This window comes from Papio anubis, chromosome 1 (assembly GCF_008728515.1).
Source record: "Papio anubis isolate 15944 chromosome 1, Panubis1.0, whole genome shotgun sequence".
NCBI lineage: Eukaryota > Metazoa > Chordata > Mammalia > Primates > Cercopithecidae > Papio > Papio anubis.
The window spans coordinates 17,458,724-17,472,702 of record NC_044976.1 but is presented as its reverse complement, the minus strand read 5'-3'; the positions used below and the strand labels follow the sequence as shown (position 1 = coordinate 17,472,702).

Below are 13,979 nucleotides of genomic sequence, written 5' to 3'. Positions count from 1 at the left end.
GCTCGTTTTTCTAGTTCTGATCTCTGTTCCTTCCTGCACAAAGGCCTCAAATAATGAACTGTAGGATGGGTCTAACTCTAGCTGTTTCAGTTCTTTGTGTCCCCGCCCTAGGATCTCACCACTGAGCTGAGTTGGGAGCTGACCATTCCCCCGGAAGTACAGCGGATCGTCAAGGTGAAGGGGAAACGCAGCAGTGAGCATGTTCATTCCCAGGGCCGTGTGATGGGGGACCGCAGTGTGCTCTACAAGGTACGTACAGCCAGCTGTCTGGTATACAGCAAGGGCTTTTGAATCAGGAAAACAAGGGCTTCAAGTCTGGCCGTAGGACTTGGTAGATATATGACTTTGAGTAAGTCATTTAATCCCTTTGAGCCTTAAGTTTTGTTTGTGAAGTGGGGATAATATACCCTCTTCCTAGGCTTGTTGTGATGATCACATGAGATATTCATGCTTAGCCCAGTGCCTAGCATATGGTAAGTAAGCAACAGATGTTAGCTCTTATTTTTTGGACCTTTTTGTTTTGTTTCCTGAGACAGAGTCTTGCTTGTTGCCCAGGCTGGAGTGCAGTGATGCAGCCATGGCTCACGGCAGCTCCGTCGTCCTCCTGGGCTTACACGATCCTTTCACCTCGGTCTCCCAAGTAGTTGGGACCATAGGCACAGGCCATGTTAATTTTTTAAAAAAGGCTGGGCTTGGCCGGGCGCGGTGGCTCAAGCCTGTAATCCCAGCACTTTGGGAGGCCGAGACGGGCGGATCACGAGGTCAGGAGATCGAGACCATCCTGGCTAACACAATGAAACCCCGTCTCTACTAAAAATACAAAAAAATTAGCCGGGCGTGGTGGCGGCGCCTGTAGTCCCAGCTACTTGGGAGGCTGAGGCAGGAGAATGGCGGGAACCCGGGAGGCGGAGCTTGCAGTGAGCCGAGATCGCGCCACTGCACTCCAGCCTGGGCGACAGAGCGAGACTCCTCCTCAAAAAAAAAAAAAAAAAAAAAAAAAAAAAGGCTGGGCTTGGTGGCTCATGCCAGTAATCCCAGCATTTTGAGAGGTCGAGGCAGGTGGATTACTTGAGTCCAAGAGTTTGAGACCAGCTTGGGCAACGTGGCTGAAACCTTGTCTTTACCCCCGCAAGAAAAGTAAAAAAAATACAATTAGCTGGGCATGGTGGTGCATGCCTGTAGTCTCAGCTACTCGGGAGTCTGAGGTAGGAGGATCACCTGAACCTGGGGAGGTCGAGGCTACAGTGAGCTGCAGTTGTGCCACTGCACTCCAGTCTGGATGACAGAATGAGACCCTGTCTCCAAACAAACAAAAAAAAAATTTTTTTTTTAACTTTTTATTTTCTGTAGAAGATAGAGATCAACCTAGGGAACATAGTGAAACCCTGTCTTCAAAAAAAAAAAAAAAAGCTTTTAAAAAATTTCTTATTTTTGTATTGACAGGGTCTCACTATGTTGCCTAGGCTGGTCTCTATCTCCTGGCCTCAAGCAGTTCTCTTACCTCAGCCTCCCAAAGTGCTGGGATTAGAGACTTGAGCCACTGTGCCTAGCCCAGCTCTTATTACTAGTGGTAGTACTGACAGAGCATTCTGGGGTTAAACCATAGTCGAGCCATCAGAAACTCCATCTCTGTGATCCAACACTCTAGTTAGTGTTAAAGAGAGGGAGATTGAGGTGACTAGTGGGCTGCAAAACTGTTGTGGTAGAGAATGTAATCACAGTAGTAATGCACATTAATTACACCCTCTGGTACAGCAGAGACTGAGTAGAGACTGAGTTGGAGGGGGTGTCATAGAATAGAGTAGCGAGATCACGGAACTTGATGGTAGAGCCGGATCACTAAGCATGATCCAGTGCAACACAGTGTAAGCCTCTAGTTTGACTGTCAAGTTAAGACGTGGCTCTGCCATGGCCTAGCTGTTCATCTCTTAGGCTGTCTGAGCTTCCATTTTCCCCAGTATAATGGGGTGCAGTGGTGCGATCACAGTTTATTGAAGCTTTGACCTCCCGGGCTGAAGCAGTTCTCCCATCTCAGCCTCCTAAGCAGCTGGGACAACAGGTGCATGTCACCATGGCTTATTTTATTTTCTTTCTTTTCTTTTTTCTTTTTTTTTTTTTTTTGAGATGGAGTCTCACTCTGTCGCCAGGCTGGAGTGCAGTAGCACGATCTCGGCTCACTGCAGCCTCCACGTCCCAGATTCAAGTGATTCTCCTGCCTCAGCCTCCCGAGTAGCCAGGACTACAAGCGCGTGCCACCATGCCCAGCTAAATTTTGTATTTTTAGAGATGGGGTTTCACCATGTTGGCCAGGATGTTCTTGATCTCTTGACCTCATGATCTGCCCGCCTCGGCCTCCTGAAGTGCTGGGATTACAGGCGTGAGCCACTGTGCCCGGGCAGTTATTTTATTTTCTTTAGAGATGAGGTCTTGCTGTGTTGTCCAGATTGGTCTTGAACTCCTGGGCTCAAGTAATCCTCCCATCCTGGCCTCCCAAAGTGTTGGGATTACAGGTGTGAGCCACCGCACCCGGCCAACAGCAAGTATTTTTTGAGTGCTAGTTGGATGCAGGCACTCATTTACACACTGGGATATAAAATGGGCAAAATAGACAAAACTTCCTGACCTTGTGAGGCTTTCATCATAGTTGGGTGAGGCTAATAATAAAGAAAATAAATAGGTAAATTAGATAGTGTATTAGAAAGTGACCAGTTCTATAGAGAAAAATAAAGCCGGGAAGAGGGAAAGCGAGTACAGTGTAAATTGGGTGGCTAAGGAGGGGCTTAGTGAGAAAGTGGCATGGAGTGAGTGGACTTGAGTGAGGAAGTGAGTCGTGTGGATAGCTGGGGGGAGAGCCTTCCAGAGAGAAAAGTCAGAGCACTCCTGGTGTGTGTGAGAAACAGCAAGGAAGACTAGGTGACTAGAAGATGATGAGTGAGGAGGCATGTCAGGCCTGCTGAAGGCAGAGGGCAACAGGGCCAGATCACAGGCCACCACCGTGCCTTCACTTTGGAGCATGGTGAAGAGCCACTGGGAAGTTTTCAGCAGAGGAGTGACATCAGTGACTTGAGATTCCACAGGTTCATTTGACCTAGATGAGACTGTAGAGGGGTGAGGAGGAAAGCAGACCATTTAGGCTGTGGGATCATCCAGGTGCTGATGGTGGCTGGAGCTGTGCTGGTAGCACGGAGGTGGGAAGGAGGGATCAGGTTCTGGGTACTTTTGAAGGTAGAGCCAAGAGCGGGTATATGTGTGTTACAGAGAAAGGAGTCAAGGATGACTCGAGGCTTTAGGTCTGAGTCACTGATGTATGGAGTCGCCACTGGCTGGGGAGGAGACTAGGAGCAGATTTTAGGCAGGGGTTAGAACAGTTCAGTTTGGGCCATGTTAAGTTTCAGATGAGACATCTGAGAAAAGATACTGAGATAGTTTCTTAGTGAAGTCTGGAGTTCAAAGGAGTGTCTGGTTTGGATACATACATTGGGCATTGCCAACATCCATAAATGGTGTTCAAGCCATGAGATTGGCTTGAGATAGACCACCATGAGGGTGAGCATGATGGAAATGCTTAAGGCTTGAGAGCTTCCTGGTGTGTTCCACCATGAAGAAACTGGGGAGATGTGGAAGAACCTCCAAAAGAGTCTGAGAAGGAGAGGCCAGTAAGGTAGAAGGAGTGCTGGGCAGGGATGTTCTGGAATCCAGGTGAGAAAATGTCACAGGGAGGTAGTGATCACCTGCGTCACGTGGTACTAGTGGGTCAGGTAAGATGAGGGCCAAGACTTAGCCACTGGATTTAGCGATGGGGAGGGTGGTGGTGACCCTGAGAAGAAAAATATCACTGCAGCATTTGTCCCTAGGTCAATGAGTGGGCAGACCTGGATTTTATCTAGGGTTACTATATGCTCTCTGAGACTTGAGAAGCTGCTTAACTACTTTGAGACTTTTCTGCAAAATGTGGACCATAATAGCTACTCTGCAAGATTGTTTACGAGATTAGATAAAATACAAGGTACCTGGCATGGCACCCAGTACCCAATGCACATAAAACAAGTGCAGTGATGAGAAACTCCAAACAGGAAGCTCTTTTCACCAGAAACCCTGATTCCTCTGCCAGGCTGGAGAGCTCCAGGTTGGTCTCACAGCACAGGAATGGAGTGTGTGATGAGTCATCGTGGTTCTAAGGGAGCTTCTCTCTCTCTCTCTAGAGCCTGAACCCCAACCTGCTGGCCGTGGTGACGGAGAGCACAGACACGCACCATGAGCGCACCTTTATTGGCATCTTCCTCATTGATGGCGTCACTGGGCGTATCATCCACTCCTCTGTGCAGAAGAAAGCCAAGGGCCCTGTCCATATCGTGCATTCAGAGAACTGGGTGGTGGTAAGCAGTCACTACCAGGGACACAAGGTAGCTCCAGAGGTCTCCCTGCTTCCTGAGTCCTTTCCAGAAACCCAGTTGCTGCTGTGGTTTTCTTAGGATCTCAAATTCCCTGGATGGCAGCAAAGCGTGCTGGTTAGGGCGCTAGGCTCAGGAATCAGACTGCTAGGTTTGATCCTACCTCTTCCATTTCCTGACTGTATAACCTCGAACTAGTTATGTATACGCTCTGTGTTGCATCATTGGTAAAACAGGGATAATAAGTCACCTTCAGTCTAGCAAAGAACAATGCCTGGCACTTAGTAGTGATTCAAAGGTTAGTTACTATTATGGCTTCTAAGAATCTTGAGAATTTCCTTTGTTTTCTGGTGAACTTTGGATAGCCTAGATAAAAATACTTTGAAAGTTAGTAAACTTGGTAGTAAGGAAGAAAAGTGAGGTGCTAGTTGATGGTTTTCCTTCGTGGATCTGTAGCTAATTAGAAAGGTGCCTTCCAGTGCGATTTCCCTTTCCAGTTGAAGCAGCTGGGAAGCCCTGAGCTGCCTCCTCCTATCCCTGCAGTACCAGTACTGGAACACCAAGGCTCGGCGCAATGAGTTTACCGTACTGGAGCTCTATGAGGGCACCGAGCAATACAACGCCACTGCCTTCAGCTCCCTGGACCGCCCCCAGCTGCCCCAGGTCCTCCAGCAGTCCTATATCTTCCCATCCTCCATCAGTGCCATGGAGGCCACCATCACCGAGCGGGGCATCACCAGCCGACACCTGCTGAGTGAGTGCATGGGGAGCCTCTGGGATGGCTGGGTTCCCTTGGGCAACCACACTGAAGGACAGAGCAAGGGACACATTGCTGGCAGAGCCCTGTTGAACCACCTGTAAGGGAAAGGTGGTGAGGAGGGCTATATATCGGTGGAAGAAGTTTATTAGTTCATCTTTGCCACCTATGAAGGTGACCACTTCTCTCTCAGTCCTCATCTTTTTTTTTTTTTTTTGAGACAGAGTCTCACTCTGTCACCTAGGCTGGAGTACAGTGGTGTGATCATGGCTCACTGCAGCCTCAACCTCCCGAGCTCACTTGGCTAATTAAAACAATTTTTTTTTTTGTAGAGATGGGGTTTTGCCATGTTGCCGAGGCTGGTCTAGAACTCCTGGGCTCTGATGATTCTCCTGCCTTGGCCTCCTGAAGTGTTGGGATTACAGGTGTGAGCCATTGTGCCTGGCCTTTAGTCCTCATTTCTGATATACCACCTCTCTATTTGGCATTTTCACCTAGCTCAAAAAGTCAGTTCCGGATAGCATTCTTAACATAGCTAGCCTGTGCTGACAGGTTACAGGAACTGGCAGGGTCTGTTGCCCAGGCTGGAGTGCAGTGGCACGATCTTGGCTCACTGCAACCTCCGCCTCCTGGGTTCAAGTGATCCTCCTGCCTCAGCCTCCCAAGTAGCTGGCATTACAGGCACCCACCACCATGCCTGGCTACTTTTTGTATTTTTAGTAGAGATGGGGTTTTGCCATGTTGGCCAGACTGGTTTTGAACTCCTGACCTCAAGTGATCCACCTGCCTCGGCCTCCCAAAGTGTTGGGATTACAGGTGTGAACCACCATGCCAGCTCTAAAATCTCATCCTTATGTAACCTAAGCCCAGGACTTAGGACACAGTGGTTAACAGGTTCCTGTGTTTAGTTGATTTTACCAAAGATGTTTGGGACTCAGATCTGATGGGCACTTGGCATTACTGTTGCTTTTTTTTTTTTTTTTTTGAGATGGAAGCTCGCTCTGTCACCGAGACTGGAGTGTAGTGGCATGATCTCAGCTCACTGCAACTTCCGCCTCCCTGGTTCAAGCGATTCTCCTGCCTCAGTCTGCTGAGTAGCTGGGACTACAGGCGTGTGCCACTATGCCCTGCTAATTTTTTGTATTTTTAGTAGAGATGGGGTTTCACCGTGTTAGCCAGGATGGTCTCGATCTCCTGACCTCGTGATCTGCCTGCCTCAGCCGCCCAAAGTGCTGGGATTACAGGCATGAGCCACTACACCTGGCCTATTGTATTCTTAAATTCTACAGAAGTCAGCCCTGTAGGCAGTTTATCAGCTTTAATCACCATTACTGAAACTAGTGCTATGATCGATCATGCTTGGTCCTCCAGTCTTCCCTGGCCACTGTACTGCAGCTGCATAAACAGCTGCGTTTGCTCAACGGGAAGGAGACTCCCTGCTGGGGGAGGTATTGGAGGGAGGGGGCATGAGGAAATCCAAGTCGCCTTCTACATTTTTCTCTTTCATTATTATCCATATCTTGATTCTAGAACTTTATTTTCTGGTATCTTGGAATGTTAAGAAGCTAGTGTCTTCAAAAGCGAGAACCTTCATTCAGACCCATGCATATTATTGGATTATTATTTTTGGCTATGTAAGGGAGCCTCATTTACCCACTTTTTTGTTTTAAACTCTTGTTTAAATTTCTGCAATAATGACATTTTTGTAACTGGCCCTTGCTGGACACTGGATCGGTGTGAACATTCACTTCTTCCTGTGTAGTTGGACTACCTTCTGGAGCAATTCTTTCCCTTCCTAAGGCTTTGCTGGATCCCCGCCGCCCCGAGATCCCAACAGAACAAAGCAGGTGAGACCCTCGTGGGCGGTGCTGAAGGCTCTGACCTTACGGAACTTAACCTCACTGATTAAGCTTGGTTCTCAGTTTCTGTGTGCCTTCATGCTATGCTAGGGGCTGGGGATGTAGCAGGGGGCAAGTCTGAAAAAGTCACCTGCCATCATGGAGCTTACAGTCTGCTGGGAAATGGGCAATAAATTAATAAATAAGATAAACAAGTAAAATATATACTATGTTAGGTACTCAAATGCTAAGGAGAGTAAAACAGGAATGAACTAGGAAGTGGGGACGGGGATGTGCATGGGTATAATTTGAAAGATGGCCTGGGAAAGCCCCTTTGAGAAGGTGCATTTTGAGTGAAGGCCTGAAGAAGGTGAAGGAGCTAGCTGTGTAGATATCTGAGGAAGAACTTTCTAGGCAGAGGGAACAGGCAATGCAAATCCCCTGAGATCATGTCTGGTGAGTTTGCAGAGGGCAACGCTAGGAAGTGAGATCACTGAGGTAACTGGGGCCAAATCATGTGGGCAAGCCAGTAACTTGTTCACTGTTGGTATTGTTGTATTAACAGCCACCATCCTGTCGGGTTTTCTTACCTCCATCCTCAATTTCTTTACCTAGGGGCATGAGGAATGGAGAGAAGTATATGAGAGACAGGAGGTTAAAACTAGGAAGACACAGGATGATAATCAGGGTTCAGAGAAATGGGGACCAAGAGGCACCCTGGAGTGGAGAACAGGAATTAGCTTAGTGGTTCAGTGTGTTGGTTTTAAAATGGTCGGCTTTCCTCTTGTGGTGTGAAATGCCAGTCGTGTGTATGTCCTTTCTTTTCAGATTTAGAACAAAGTAGGAATCTAGATCTCAGTCTTACTCTCCAGAGAGCTTCCTTTCTTGTAGTCCTTCCTAACATTCAGCTGCTAAATTCTTAACTACCTAATGCAAGTAGACCTCCTAGGAGATTTGAGGCTAGATATGTAGCCTGGAAACCTTCCAGGACTCAGGAAGGGCAGCCAAGAGATCCCTTTACAGCAGTGCTCAGACTGCCTGTCCCGGCTGGTGTTTTGCAGAGAGGAGAACCTAATCCCGTATTCCCCAGATGTACAGATACACGCAGAGCGATTCATCAACTATAACCAGACAGTTTCTCGAATGCGAGGTATCTACACAGCTCCCTCGGGCCTGGAGTCCACTTGTTTGGTGAGTAGCTACACACAGCTACCCTGTTTCACCCTTGGTGGATCATTGGTTGCTTCTTCCCTAATTCTTATTCCATCTGCCTTCCAGGTTGTGGCCTATGGTTTGGACATTTACCAAACTCGAGTCTACCCATCTAAGCAGTTTGACGTTCTGAAGGATGACTATGACTACGTGTTAATCAGCAGTGTCCTCTTTGGCCTGGTTTTTGCCACCATGATCACTAAGAGACTAGCACAGGTGAAGCTCCTGAATCGGGCCTGGCGATAAAGACCAAAGACTGTGTCTAAAAGTGGAAGCCAGGGGGGTGTGGGTCAGAAAAGCAGCTTCAGCTGCAGTTTGGTGGATTGGTGGAGAGTGTGTGTGTGTGTGTGTGTGTGTCAGTGTGTCAGCGCTCAGCTCAGTTAAGAGCTGCAGGGAAGAAGATGGATGACCTCCGCCTCCACTCCTTTTGGGATACACATGATGCAGAATCCTGCATGGAGAGAGAACTCACTCTCAGCTGAGAATCTCAGAGAATCCTGATGAGCTTTCCCTTGAAGTCCAAAGGCCTCTGCATTGTTTCCTTTCTTTGCCCATCCATGAATTGTATTTTTTTTTTTTTAATAAGAATTCCAGCTGATTGTTGTGAGGCCTGTTTAAATTTTTACTCTGCCTTTTGTGTTTCCCAGTTTTATCTAGAAATCTTTCTGACTTTTTCCATCTCTTGCTTCAAAGTAAGAGGGGAACTCTCCTTGCCGACTCCACCTTACAGGTGCATTTGTTGTGCACTGGGAAGAAATAGGATCCATCCTTAGCTGGGGCTCGAGGACTGATCCAGCCTCTCATGGCTTCCCTCCAAAGTAACTTAGGGTTGAGGGATCTATATGTGATGTCAAAACTTACGTTAAACCTCAGTTTCATGCTGTCATTCATTAGGCTGGGCCACCAAATGTTTGTTTCAATTTATCAGAAGCCAAGTCATTAGCGTCTTGTTTGTTGCCCATTGCCTACACTTTTCACCTGAGATGTGTGAGTTGGGGCCTTTTAAAAACTACTGAATTGTCTGAGCCTCGAAGACATTTCCAGGGAGAAGAGATAATGTCTCATTTCACTCACAGGCTGGTCTAATCATAACCTATTTAAAGATGTCCTTGTTTAAGAACCCCATTATTTATTTTTAGTTTTTAATATAAATTAACATGTGGGGCATCGTATTTCTCTTTAAATGAGGAAATTTTAAGTCTTATTGATCTTAAATAAGACTTAAAATAAGTCTTATTTAAACCTTTGAAGCTTTAAAAAAGGAAAAAAAGGGTGGGGGTGGGAAACTGGCATACTGTTTATAGCACTGCCGATTGGCTAAGCCACTGTGTCTCTGGTACAAATTAAAGAAATCCTAAAAGTTTTCCTTGGTCATAGAGTTGGGGAATGACAGAATTTTTCTTTACTGTGAAATGTATGTACAGAGTGGACCACCTCTAGCCCTGTGGCGAAAGAGGTACACTCAAATGTCTGAATAAAGCAAGTGATGAATGACATGTTTAAGTCCTCTTTTGTGTCTTAGAAGATCACTTTGAGGCTATTTTCACATTAGAGGGGATAAAAGCAGTGAAGACCTAAAGTAAGTGTATTTTATTTTAGTAGGGAAACTTGTCAGTTTAATCATATATGGGTTGGTCAGGTTATCTAAAAATTTGTCATCTTTCTGTGGTCATATGCTGATGGCAGAGAAGGAAGAGGAAATGACAACCATTTTATTAATTGTCAATTTGATACTGAGTGACTGAACGTGTAGGAATCTCCAGAAAAAAACCGGCATCTATCATCCTGACCCAAGGCATATTTTAACATAACCTGGGAGAAGAGAGTAGGTACAAGTTAAAAAAATCTGCCCTAGTTTTGAGAAAGCCTGGCTGGAATTCTGACTGTCTTTCATACATATGTGCAAGGTTAGCCTGCAAGATTCTAGTTTTTATTTACCAGTATGCCAGAATCTGAAACAAGCTAATGGGATGGAAGTTATTTGTCCTTTTGTCCTTTAGTAAAATTCCCTGTATTTCAGCTGTAATCAAAGTTACCTCAAAGAAGTCTTTTTTTGTTTTTTTTTTTTTTGAGATAGAGTCTCACTTTGTTGCCCAGGCTGGAGTGCAGTGGCATAATCTCGGCTCACTGCAACCTCCACCTCCCAAGCAGCTGGGACTGTAGGCACGTGCCACCACGCTCGGCTAATTTTTTGTATTTTTAGTAGAGACGGGGTTTCACTGTATTGGCCAAGCTGGTCTTGAACTCCTGGCCTCAAGTGATCCGCTGGCCTTGGCCTCCCAAAGTGCTGAGATTACAGGTGTGAGCCACCCCGCCTGGCCAAGTACTTAAAATAGTTAATGCTAATACCACAGTCCAATTTAAATCTTTTCTTAGTTCTCAACTTTCCTTAATCTTAAAGCAGCATTCGGTTCTGAGCAGCTATGCTCAGTCTCCACCAATGGCTGCTGAGACTGTATCTTTCCTCTCTCAATTCTCTGATCTATTTGCTTTCTTGTCATTCCTTGTTTTTTGTGTATTCCTTGACTTACCTCTTCTCCTGTCTTCATTAATTAGGTTAACTTTGGGGCCCCCTACAACATTTCACTTAAAGAGATCTGGCTGGGCGTGACGGCTCATGCCTATAATCCCAGCATTTTGGGAGGCCATAGTGGAGGATCTCTTGAGCCCAGGAGTTCCAGACCAGCCTGTGCAACATAGCAAGACCCTATCTACAAAAAGTTTTAAAAAAATTAGCCAGGCCTGGTGGCATGTGCCTGTGGTCCTAGCTAGTCAGGAGGCTGAGGTGGGAGGATCGCTTGAGCCTGGGAGGTCGAGGCTGCAGTGAGCCATGAACATGCTACTGCACTTCAGCTTGGGCAACGGTGAGACCCTGTCTCAAAAAACAACAACAAAAAAAACAAACAAAAAACCAAAAACTAGTTTGTTTTAGTATTCATTACGTATATGAGCACTGGTAGTCTAGTGTTGGTTCTTGTATACAATGTTTTCTTAAATGAGATGATGCTGTTTAATTGTTACTTGTTTTTTCAACTAATGGATCTTTTAAAGTTTTTTATTTAAATTTTTTGTGGGTACATGGCATATATACTTACGGGGTACATGAGATGTTTTGATAAGGGCTCAACTAATGCATCTTGAATATCATGTATTCATAAAGATGACTGAAATACTTTCTGGAACAAAGTCTAATAGAAAAAATACTCAATTCCTAAATTTAAGAGACTTTAATGTAAGCTACCTAATCTTAACTAGTTTCATTATTTGCGTGTGGGTACAAGTTATGTGCTCTGTAAGGCATCTTTCAATTTGAAAATTTCAGAATTGTAATTTCATTGCCTTTATAAATTGCTTTTTTTTTTTTTTGAGGCAGGGTCTCTGTCACCCAGGCTGGAGAGCAGTGGCACAGTCATAGCTCACTGCAGCCTTCAACACCTGGGCTCAAGTGATCCTCCCTCCTCAGCCTCAAAAAATGCTGGGATTACAGGCATGAGCTACTGCACCTGGCCCATAAATTTCTATACTTTTGAAGAGTCTATTACACAAGGTATCATCAGAATCATCCCAAGACTCATTTCCTGATCCTAATTATTTAAAATTTTGCTTGTAGGCAAGGCATAGTGACTCACGCCTATAATCCCAGCCCTTTGGGAGGCCAAGGCGGGCAGATCATTTGAGATCAGGAGTTCGAGACCAGTCTGGCCAACATGGTGAAACCTGAAACCCCATCTCTACCAAAAATTAAAAAAAAAAAAAAATTAGCCAGGCATGGTGGTGGGTGCCTGTAATCCCAGCTACTTGGGAGGCTGAGGCAGGAGAATCACTTGAACCCGGGCAGCGAAGGTTGCAGTAAGCCAAGATCATGCCTCTGCACTCCAGCCTGGGCGACACAGTGAGACACTGTCTCAAAAATAAATAAATAAAAAATTGCTTTTAAATCATGAAGCTATTGTTTACTTGGAATGTTTTCTTCCCTGCTTAAAATCTGGCTTGTCTCAAATCTGAACTCCTCCATAAAGTCTTCCCTATTGGTTTCAGCTACTCAGGACCTTCAACCATCCTGGCTGCTCACCACGTAACTTCCTGAGTGATACACCGCACCCTTTATTGTTTCAGATATTGTGTCTCTCAGGGACTGCTGCACTGTTTTCTGAATTCCCTATTATCCCAGACACGAAGTTGCTTCTCGACAAATAGTTGCTGTACCTTCTCACAGAACCCTTAGGAACTTTGTCCTCAGTTTCCCAAATTTCTAAGACTTCGGTGACTTAGTAAGGGAATTTTTTTCCTTTTTTTTTTCTTTTTTGTTTTGAGACAGAGCCTCACTCTGTCTCCCAGGCTGGAGTGCAGTGGCTTGATCTCGGCTCACTGTAGTTTCCACCTCCCGGGTTCAAGAAATCTTCCTGCCTCAGCCTTCTGAGTAGCTGGGACCCCAGGAATGTGCCACCATGCCCGACTAATTTTTGTATTTTTAGTAAAGATAGGGTTTCACCATGTTGGCCAGGCTGGTCTCGAACTGCTGACTTCAGGTGATCTGCCTGTCCGGCTTCCCAAAGTGCTGGGATTACAGGCATGAGCCACCGTGCCTGGCCCCATTAATTTTTTTTTTTTTTTTTTTTTTTTTGAGACAGAGTCTTGCTCTGTCTCCCAGGTTGGAGTGCAGTGGCGCAATCTCGGCTCACCACAACCTCTGCCTCCCCGGTTCAAGCGATTCTTCTGCCTCAGCCTCCCGAGTAGCTGGGGCTACAGGTGTGTGCCACCATGCCCCGCTAATTTTTGTATATTTATGGAAATGCCAAGAGATAGTTCAATCTGTATCTCTGGCATGCCATGGACACCAGGTCTGACAAACCCTTTTACTCCTTAAAACAAATGTTCACATGATCAATACGGGGAAATAAGCTGCATGTTACCATAACTTCTAAAAGGGAAAAGTGTCTCTTTGGTATTGCTTTGGAAAACATTATTCTTTATCTTACCATTTAAAAATTGACAATTATCCTTCCATAATTAAAACAGGTAGACAACATCCTGTGCCCTTTCATTTTTTGTAAAATGTAACCTGAAACTATTCAGCATTCTTGAAGCAACCTTTCAATAATGGAGATAGTGGTGCTTCATATCAATTAGCTGTTTTGATTTTGTGGCTAAGTTCTTTATTTTAAAAAGACTATGTAAGTTAAAAAATTTTTTTAACAATGCCCCCAAATTAAGGTGAGTGTCCCCTTCAAAACCTCCCCCACCATCTGTTTCCCAGAGGTCACAGCTGAATAATTTGGTATCTCTCCAGGTAATATAATCTTCTGCAGCTTGGTTTTTATCACTCAATCTATCGTGGAGAGTGCCTGTGTGAGAGGTAATGGATCTACACCATTTTTAGTGGTCACACAGTTGAAATTCTTAAGTGCTATTCCATTAGAGATTTTTATGAGACTGAATACTCTTTCGGGAAAGTCTAATATTTAGGCCATCTTTCCAGTAAGAAATTTATAACATAAAGGATGTGTACACACCCACCTTCCCATTTTTTTAGGAATCAGAGTGTGAAGTTAGTTGAGACTGACCTCCAACGAAGAAGCCTGTTTTCCACAAGCACTAAGGCTTTTATGTATTTCTGATCCATGATGCTGAGAAGGTGGCTTTTCCGGGATAGAGACTAAGAACATTTAGGAAGGTGTGTTTGTAAAATAGCCCCAGCTTTATATTGAAGCACACTCTTCTCTATGTCCCCTCATGTGCAATCTGAATGAATGCAAGTCAAGAAAGCAAACTAAAACTATA

At 45.3% G+C, this 13,979-nt stretch overlaps 1 protein-coding gene across 7 annotated transcripts in view; it reads left to right on the top strand.

Annotated features, from left to right (window-relative positions):
• The window catches only part of EMC1 (ER membrane protein complex subunit 1), a 29,617-nt gene extending 19,923 nt beyond the window's left edge, over positions 1 to 9,694 (top strand). For all 7 annotated transcript variants that reach the window (XM_009200571.3, XM_009200566.3, XM_009200555.3 and 4 more), the window contains 6 exons: positions 112 to 249; positions 4,203 to 4,376; positions 4,935 to 5,145; positions 6,911 to 6,995; positions 8,048 to 8,177; positions 8,265 to 9,694. In XM_009200571.3, coding sequence (XP_009198835.2) covers positions 112 to 249; positions 4,203 to 4,376; positions 4,935 to 5,145; positions 6,911 to 6,995; positions 8,048 to 8,177; positions 8,265 to 8,444 — 918 coding nt within the window. In that variant the 3' untranslated portion in view covers positions 8,445 to 9,694. The remainder of the gene's footprint in view (positions 1 to 111; positions 250 to 4,202; positions 4,377 to 4,934; positions 5,146 to 6,910; positions 6,996 to 8,047; positions 8,178 to 8,264) is intronic.
• The last annotated feature ends 4,285 nt before the right edge of the window (positions 9,695 to 13,979 follow it).